This window comes from Montipora foliosa, chromosome 7, assembly GCF_036669935.1.
Source record: "Montipora foliosa isolate CH-2021 chromosome 7, ASM3666993v2, whole genome shotgun sequence".
NCBI classification, from domain to species: Eukaryota; Metazoa; Cnidaria; class Anthozoa; order Scleractinia; family Acroporidae; genus Montipora; species Montipora foliosa.
Window position 1 is genome coordinate 36,066,189 of NC_090875.1, and position 10,000 is coordinate 36,076,188.

Consider the following 10,000-nt stretch of genomic DNA (forward strand, 5'->3'; position numbering starts at 1 on the left):
TGACTACCTTTAAGCGAGTTCTCCGACGAGATGTTACCATTTCCCGACGATTTTTCTTCGGAGCCCGAGGCGTTTTCCGACGAGCTGGCTGCCAGAGTAGCAACAGTACACCGTCCTTGAGCCGCTTCAGACGCAGTGAGGAATGTTGCAGTGGATCGCGGCGATTCTCTGCTCGTCTGTGTACTACTAGAACTTGATAATTTTAAAGGAATATAGCTTATTTCCTGGTTAAATGCTCTAGAGTTCGACTCATCAGAACAATCGGCTCCAAATGGCCCTGTAAACTGTGACCTCCTTCGCGACCTCTTCTTACCGCACGACAAAGTGTTATATTGAATAAATAACCATACCATCGATGTTACCACAATGGACGCCACCACCGCCACAACAATTATTCCTAGAAATGTCTTCTTGTCATACTTCACGTATTTCGAACTGTTGAACTTATCACTCTTGACAACGCTGGTGTATTTTTCTGAAAAAAAAACAAAAACAAAAAAAAATTGTTTGCAGGACATGAGAAAAGCGTACTTGGGGTGGTTTTTTCCGCTTGCAATTATCTTATCCAAACAATCACTTGCACGAATAACAAGCAAGAATGCGGCTACATTTCACAAGGTGCAAAGATGATGTTTACACAACGGCCCACAGAAGATTAGGTTCTTTCAAGACAACAAGCGATTGATCGGGGAATGAATTTCTCTCTCAAGACCAACTGGCCAGCCAATCTTACCAGAGATAGGCAGAGCTGGAGTGTCGAGGGCAGCTCCTTTGTCTGAGAACAAATTGGCCGTTTGCATGACCGGGACACGTGACCTTGTCAATCATAAAAAATGGTGCCGGTACAAAATGGATGCCAGAAATGGAAAGAGCGTGATGAAATAAGTAAGCATGTCAATTTTGAGGCCCCTGACATTTAGGTGAGGGGTTTTACATTGATTTTAATGCCTAAAAATTTTTGAGCAGATGCTGGATGACAAGCTTAGCCATCCAGCACAGAATTCTTTAAAGGGAACCTCCACTAAAACAGGAATATATCTTTAAAATAGTTAACATAATGCTCACAATCAAAATTGTTTGGACGTTTTCCAATGGGAGCGTTTGTAATAAATTTTAAAAAAGGTTGTTTTGGTTTCCCGGGCGCCGCCATCTTGAATAATTGTGACGTGTCATGGTTGCCCTATTGTTTTAAAACAAAAGCTCTTTGTGCAAATACAAAAGAGCAACCATAACACGTCACAATTATTCAAGATGGCGGCGCCCAGGAAATTTGAAAACCAAAACAAGCGTTTTTGAAATTCAGTTATTTCGGATACAAACGATTCCATTGGAAAACGTTTGAACAATTTTGATTGTAAACATTATGTTAAATATTTTGAAGTTGTATTCTTTTTTTAGTGGAGGTTTCCTTTAACATTTCTCAACTTTTCAAACCGCTCTAAAATCACACACTTAAATCTCAGTAGCCTCAAAATTGACAACCTTACTAATTTCATCTCGCTCTTTCCGTAGCACGACCATTTTCTAATGATTACCCAAGGTCAGGTGACACGGTCATGCAAGGGGACTATTCTTTTCAGTTGCAAAGAATCACAATCTTACATACCGGTTTCTATGGTGACCTCCATGGTGCGTTTGACATTCCCTTGCGAATTAGAGGCCTCACAAGCATAACTACCCTCATCTTCATCTTTGACCTGCGCAATCGAGAGCAGTTGTCCTGCCTCTGAAATCACAACGTGCTCGCTGCTCTTTACTTCGTTTCCATCTCTGAACCAGACCACCGACGGTTTCGGAGCACCACGCACGAAACATTCCAAAACCATACTGTCACCTATTGATACTGTAATCTCTCGCCTCAGGGAACGGATAAAACGAGGTGGTTCTGTCGGAAATACAAAGTGTTACATAGACCATGTAAGAGGAATCGGCTGTTTTTGACTTAAGCTAAGCTCGATAATTCTGAAACTATTTGTTTGAGCAGGTTGAAGTTTTGGCAGCTATTCAGCTGATGTGGACCTGCTATACCCACCCACCCATATACACACAGAGGACAGCCACAACACCGGGAACTTCATCCCATACTCTTCTCGAATAGTGTGTGGGTTCTTTAACGTCCCACAGGGAACTAATGAACATGGAAGATATTTGTGAGACGGGGCCTACGGTTTCTAGTCCTTATCCGAGAAGACTTGAATGTCTAACCATTTGTGGATGTAATTACAAAGGCAGCACTTTCTCCTCAGTTATTATAAGACCCTGAGTGTTTTTCGTTTTGTTTTTTTGTTTACGCAATGTGATCGCTTACTTCACTTTTGTTAACAAATACCGATAAATAAGCCACTTTCGAAAATACCATAATTTTGTTTTAATTTTAATGTTGATTAGTTAATTAAATTTTTTTGGTTACAGATACTAGCATACATAACTTACACACAGTACTTATTACAGTTCTTTACAAAAAAAAAACATGCTGGGCTATTGACAATTGACAAGGCCACAAGTGAGTTCGACTCCGGCCGGACCAACACTCAGGGTCTTGTAGATAACTCTTGTCAATTGTCAAGACCCTGAGTGTTGGTCCGGCCGGAGTCGAAGTCACGACCTCCCGCATGGCAGCCCGGTGCTCAACGAACTCAGCCACCGGTGGGCGGTCTGTGATAAAAATAGCACACCAGTTGTATTTTCGAAGCGACTCCTCAATGGCCGAAAGTAATTGCCAACTCGCTTTAGCTACCTGGTTCGGTGGCTCAAATGTAATGAGAATTCTATTGAAATTTGCCCAACTTTAAGCGAGGAACTGTTTTCATGGAGCTTTCCGCTGTCACTCGCGAAGCGACCTGACCAACCGCTCGTGAAAACACGGCCATTGTCTTGGTTAAACAAAAACAGGTAGGCGAAGACCACAAGGGAGGACGTGCTCGAAGTGAAGTGAAGTGAAGTGTTAATTAACCCCGCATAATCCAGTACTACTATAGTTCAACCCGACAAACCGTAGTCAATCAAGGCTGAATGCTGACTCTACACAGTACTTCCGTCTCTCACCTAGCACAGTGACAAATGCTGAAGCATTAACCGAACCAGCTTCGTTGGTAGCACTGCAGGTATATTTTCCAGTGTCCACATATGTAGCATTCTTAATCTCACAAACTTCGCTTCCATCATTATACAGGATTCTCCGATCATCTGCGGCAGGGAAACTTGCTCCGCCATCTTTTTGCCACGAGAGCGTGGGGATTGGGTGACCCTGTGCTTTGCAGTGCAATTGGATGGTCTTGCCGGCCTCAACAAAGACGTTTTCAGGCTTCTTTGTTAGTTTTGGAAAAACTGGAAAACGATGAAAAGAGAACATGGTTTAAACCTACGATAGCAAGAAAAACAGTAAAATTGACGCACAGTACAAGAGCCTCATAAATCCAGCTTGGAATTTGCAACTTAGTCGCCCGTCTTCAGACGAACAAAAGTTTGGCACAAAATTTAGAAAAAGGGTATTGTATGTTATGAAAGTAATTCTTTACAGAATGTGAAATATGACTGATGGAGAGATAGTAATCCACAGAGAGGGTAATTTTTGTCTAATGCACCAAATTTCGTTGAAAAAAATTCGTCCTGTCCTAGAAAAGCAGAGTTCTTCGACGCCAAAACAGGAGGCTAGTGTGAAATCTGGGCGAGCCAAGAAAATACAAGAATACATTTTTGAACTGCTTCCGTTTTTGAAGGGCTTTAAAAAAATTCCTCAAAAAGCGTGACCCTCGGGAGTCCGAACAAAGGTTCAAATTGTGAAAGGAGAACATCAGCAAACATGAGGAGAAAACCGGAGAACCCAGAGAAAAACCTCTCGGAGCAGAATAAAGAACTGACAACAAACTTTGCCCACATATTGCTACGAGTCCAGAATCGAACCCTGGCCACAGTGACTTTAATAATGACTTGTGCAGTGACTTTAACATATGACAAAACACCGCGCTTTTACCGATATAATGTCACTGAACGTGATGTATTATCAACCATTTGATAGGTCAATGGGCTTATGAATTGTTAATGAGATTTTGAAGTAATATTACAAAAACGAGTGCGAGTGATTCATTGGATTTCCAAACGCACGAAAACATTTGAAACCACGAGGACGCAGGCGTTTTTGAAATACTACTTCAAATTCATTCAAACCAGAGTAGTATCGAACTACGTCTGATTGTCAACCCCGGATGCAGCATGAACCTTGACTTTCGAAATCACTACCGGTTGAGTTCTAACGGCATATGCAGCAACTGTACGAGTGAAACCAACCTAACACAGTGATCTGTGCCATCTTGGATTGCACTGGTGCAAGCTGTGCTGAATACGCTACACACTGATAAAATCCATTGTCTCTTCTTGAAACTGAGGATAGGTGCAGTTCACTTGAGTACGTTGCTAGGTTACCATCCTTGGACTGAAAGTCAGAGAACGAGAGAGAGAAATGAGAATTAGGTCCTTCGGGATTTGTAGTACACTTTTCACGAAATACACTTAAAGTGGAACATATCTCATTACATGTCCTCTCGACATAATTACTCCAATGATATTTGCTTTCGCCGTCGGTTGCATTAGAGGCGTCCAATTTGCTGTTACGCAATACGTCATCGTTGCAGTTGGAAGAAGAGGTTCGCTTTGACGAAGGGATAATGCATGAAACGTCGACTTTTTTAATCTGTCTATGATCATCATTCATTGCATTTTACAGACCTATTTTATGACTAAATTTTTATGAATAGCTGATGGTGTAGAGATTAATATTACCTGGCTAACTCTTACAAAACCTCTGGTCAATGGCTTGTTATTTTTTGTCCAGTTCACTGTGATTGAGTGGTTCTTCGGTGACACTATGCATTGTAGTGTAACATTTTGACCCAACAGGACCTTGCGTCCACGTGGATGTTCGATTACCTCTGGTTTGGAGTCATTTGCATCTGTATGTGAACAAGCACAATCGTTGGTTTAGCACAGAGGTGAATGTGATTATTAACCATTTCATTCCCACGATCAAAACACTGATTCTCCTAACTAGTACAATGGATTTCTTTGTTGCATAGTCATGAGAATTTGGTGTCACACCTCTTAATTACAGGCTACGTTCATCCTACAGGCATTGTGTGCCATGAAACAACTTTATATATGAAAATCCCGCAAAAGCTGAAATTTATCCAATGAGATCGCTACGATAAGCAATGCGAATTTGAATGAATGCCACACATGTTACAAGGGTGCTGATTTTCAACTCATTTCCAGGAGGTTTTCCTCCTTTTCACTTCATCCCTCATCAAAAACCAATATTTCCTCAACCTCGTCCCCACGGTCTCTCTTGTAACCGGTTACAATAAAGACCCTGGGAACAAGTTTAACATTTCCTTTGAATCTGATTTAGTTAGATTTCATTTGTAGACACCTCACCAATCGGTAGAGCAACTGTGTTTGGTTGCGCAAGTTAAACGGGAACCTCCCCTCCAAAAAATAATAACTTTAAACCCCAGAAAATAATGTGCACAATCAAAATAATTTGAGATTTTTTTCCAAGAAAGAGTTTGCATCCGAAAAAAAGTGAATTTCTGAATCGCTTATTTTTGTTCTCGAATTTCCCGGGAGCCACCATCTTGAATAATTGTGACGTGTTACGGTTGCCCTAATGTTACAAAAGAAAGGGTCTTGTGTCGGAACAATGGGACAACACAATTATTCAAGATGGCAGCGCACGGGAAATAAGCGATTCTAAAACTCACTTTCCCGGTACAAAAAATGTGTAAATGTTCATTACATGGACTTGACATCAAGTCCTGAGTTTACTGGAACTTACCACAAACGAAGTCAGACGCAGAGAGGTTGAAAATGCTCCTACTGGTCAGATGCAAAGGATACAAACACAAGGCTCGTGGCTTTAATCTTTTTCTTAGAAGCCACAACGGAAGCCAACTCAGCTTACAATCACAAACAAGTGAATCTGTGTTTAAATATCTGCAAAGAAACAAGTATTGAAAAATTGAGAGCTGTAAGAAAGGACTTTAAATCGTGTACCTCTCAGTTATTTAAATTTATTTGCTGAGGTGTATGTAGCTAACCTGAACAGGGCAATAGACCATTTCACAGTTCTGTGCTTAGTTACCAGGCCTTTAAATAAAAGCGAGGCTGTAGTTGACCTTGCTTTGATACAAATCTCATTGCTTTTCTTATGTAAATCACGTTGTTGTAATGCTAGTGAGTTTCTATTTACACAAGAAAAGCAGTGAGGTTTGTATCAAAGCAAGGTCAACTCCAGCCTCGCTTTTATTCAAAGGCCTGGTAACTGAGCACCGAACTGTAAAATGGCCTATAGACCGTATTCATAAATGGCGACCAATTTATAATTCTTTTGTTGAAGTGCAAATTAGCCTACCAAGCCTCGATACCATACAGTGAATTGAAAAGAATTCTTGCTCTAAAATGAGGCTTGGTAGGCTAATTTGCACGTGGACAAAAAAATTTTAAATGTGACCGCCATTTATGAATAAGGTCTATAGGTTCAGGCTTTTGACAGTGAGCCCAAATGTGGTGTCTCATGAGCAAATCACTTTCATTGTTGTTGAGTCCGATTTCATTTATTTGATTTTGATTTCATCTGATTAAAGTCTTCAAATATTCTACAGAAAGACAACCGTTTTTAAGTGACTGAGACCATTATCAAGTTGATATGTCCACACATGCCCCTAATTACATGCACGCAGATTTCAATAAGCGTCACGAAGTGTTCCCTTGCTCTTCTCCCCATCTTCAACATTACTCCCAGGTGACCTGGTAATACGTAATTCGGAGGACTGGGAAGAAAAATTTTAACGCCATATCCCACAACCGCGCGCGGCCTTAGGTGTTGTTTCCAAACACCCTGCAGTATTTCCATCGCCAAAACTCACCAGATCATTCCGTATCTACCACATTTCCTGTTACTGAATGAACATTCAAGTAGACCCGACGAGCTCTAACCTCGCCTCTGCCATGTTGAATTCGAAAATAAGGCCGCACGCAGTTGTGGGATAGGGCGTTACAATTTTTCTCCCCAGTCCTCCGAATTACGTCACCAGATCACCTTTTCGTGTCTCGGAATACAGACAATTAATGTCACTAAGTGTCCCCCAAATGTTGCTCCTCAAATAAAGATAAACAGCGGCATTTATCGTAAGCCAAAAATAACGCTAACCTTTACCCTCCCCTTATTGTGGAAAAACAGGGAGCAAATGCTTAGACTTAAGGAGGCTCGAAAAAGTTTCTCCTTTTTTCAAACAAATAAACATATTCTGTCCTTAGATACAGTTAGGGTAATCATATCAAGACGAAATTTGGCAAGGGTAGATTTCCCACATCACAATTTCCTCAAAAATAATGTTACCATGGCAACGATATAAGCCATTTCTTCGAGCCTTAAAATCAAGATGTATAGTCTTTATTGAAAAAAACGGGACGGTGAAATCTTCCTATTCAGCGTTACCAGAGAATGTTAGAAATATCTCTAAGATATTAAAAATTCAAAAAAATCAGTACGCCAGTTTTTCAGAAAAATCAGTTTTTTTGAAATGTCTCTTTTTTTTTTCACCTATAGAATTTTTGTAAATTTGAAAGACAAACGTTTTAATTTAATCTAAGCTAACACAGAAAAAAATGAATAAAATCCACCGTCCGGAAGAAGAGATATAAACGAGTAAAGTTGCAAAATAAGGACAAATGAAGGGGTTACAAGATCAGCATTTACGCATGCGTCATTCGCTCATTCGAGTGCACGCGCGAGTGGAGCTACAGGCCAACACAAACGGATTTAAGTAACCATTAAACCGTTTGTGTACAATTTTCGTAGTTTTCGTGAATATGAGATGTCTATTTGTATTCCATATACATAGGAATTAGAAGAAAGGTCAGCCAAATTAGCGGTATTTGTTTATTTCTGGTGACCCATTTTGAATCATGAGCTGATGCGAGCAGCTTCTAATAATAATATAATACCAACTTTTATTCATTCAATACAATGATAGGGATACCAGAGGTTATCCCTGTACGAGGGTATTCACCCGGATGTTATTGATTTAGAGTCGATTTTGATGAGGGAAGAAAACCGGAGCAGTACCCGGAGAAAAACCCTCGGAGTCAGATTGAGATCGACTGAAACTCGGCCCACATACGACCTCGAAGTTAGAGTAGAACCTGGGTTGCAGAGATGGGAGTCGCGGTTGATAACCACTAAGCCACCCTGAATTGCGTGTGTGGCTTTCGCGCGCGCGCTCAGCTGAAAACCCTTTCGAGTCTCCTTAAAGGGACACTTGTGTTGGATGTCAAAATTGAGCGTGCATCTAATAGGCCATTTCCGAGTTCATGTCTGCCTCCTCTTCAAAGCGAGTCTAAGTGCGAAGTTTTTGTTATGAAAATTAGTTTTCATTCATATGTAAAGTAGAACTAATTACCATCACAAAAACTTCGCACTTAGACTCGCTTTGAAGACGAGGCAGACATGAACTCGGAAATGGCCTATTGGATGTCAAAATTGAGCGTGCATCTAATTGGATGTCAAAATTGAGCGTGCATCTAATTAGGGTAATTTCTGGACATAAGTTGTATCGAGAGTAAAATAATTACCCCAGAAGCAACAGGAAGGCAGAGGCAAAAATCCGTTAAGACGATTTTTAAAGAAACATTGTTTTAAAGCTGTTATTAAATTATTTCATTTTTTAAACAGGAATAAAACGGTTTTTTTTTTCAAAATAGCGATGGGAATGGACTGGTGGAGAGGGAATGTATCAGGGATAGTATTACAACTAATATACGTTGGGGTGGGCAAGTTAACTTATCATTTTATTCCTCTTTAATTTTTATATTGTACACGTCCACATTTTAACTAGGTTTTAAAAACCTATATGTTCGCGTTGGAATAAAGTATTGTATTTTATTGTATTGTCCCACTCACAGATATTGAAGGGTTTTCATTTCCAAGAATGCATCTTTGTCAATAGATGAGATGATATTTGCAGAGAGATTCCTAAAGGAATGAAACCACAGTAAATCACAAAGTCGAGCCTCGATAATAGGGAGTTTAAGAAACGAACATTTCTCTCCCGTACTCGTCAAAACTACTACATGAAATTACCAAATTTGAGGTTTTGACAACAACGTGGACAAACTACAGTGAATCTTTCAGTCTCGCTCTTTTACTTCAAATCCGTCCGTACCAATCCAGTTATAGGACACTTCGAACATACTGTATAATGTAAACAAGATTGAATAATCTCGAAATACTTAGAATAGCTCAAACGTATATTTTGAAGTGACGTTTTCGTCCCCGTAGCCGTCGTGGTTTCTTAAACTCCGTAATTACTTGGGATATCTTAAGACATACGTTTCTTTTATTTGCCAGTTGTGTAAAATCATGTCTCCTTTTGGCATTATGACAGCACTATCCCATATGCAGCTTCTTGGTGTAATTTTGATAAGACATTAAAGATGTCCAGTGCGGGACATCACCTCTCGTTATGGCCCCAAGCTGATTTTGTGTATAGTTTTACCAATCACTAGCTCCTACTCGCTCTGCAACTTAATGTTAATGCAGACATTACTCTTAAACAGCACAACTCAAAGCTTCGTGGGAAAAAAATGTTACAAACTACAGAGATAAACTTCGAAAAAAATGTTACGATGGACAGTTCAAAAATCCCAATTGCGAGCCATCCCTGTCTCCTTTTCGTGACGTCTCGTAATTGGAATGTCATCTCGCCATTAGTTAAGTCGCCACCAAAAAGACTGAGTTATCTCGCTACCAAGCAAATACTAAGCAATTTGAACACCACCTCACATAAACGACAGAAACTATAGCAAACCACGCGGCAGGTACAAAAAACAGGTCACTGGTCAAAAGTCACAGGTCATTGTTTTACCAACACCAAAACAATCCTAAACATTCATTAAAGCTAACTTGTAAACAGTTAAAGGGTTGTTTCTGTACTGGTAAATCAAT

General features: G+C 40.1%; 1 protein-coding gene across 1 annotated transcript in view; it reads right to left on the reverse strand.

The window, feature by feature from the left end:
• Positions 1-10,000, reverse strand: part of LOC138009448 (leucine-rich repeats and immunoglobulin-like domains protein 1) — a 41,951-nt gene that overhangs the window by 2,849 nt on the left and 29,102 nt on the right. Inside the window, exons 15-21 of the mRNA XM_068856465.1 lie at positions 8,957-9,028; positions 5,831-5,988; positions 4,780-4,949; positions 4,288-4,432; positions 3,046-3,327; positions 1,607-1,885; positions 1-475 (exon numbers count right to left, since the gene is read on the reverse strand). The exon at positions 1-475 is cut by the window's left edge and continues 2,849 nt beyond it. Coding sequence (XP_068712566.1) covers positions 1-475; positions 1,607-1,885; positions 3,046-3,327; positions 4,288-4,432; positions 4,780-4,949; positions 5,831-5,988; positions 8,957-9,028 — 1,581 coding nt within the window. The remainder of the gene's footprint in view (positions 476-1,606; positions 1,886-3,045; positions 3,328-4,287; positions 4,433-4,779; positions 4,950-5,830; positions 5,989-8,956; positions 9,029-10,000) is intronic.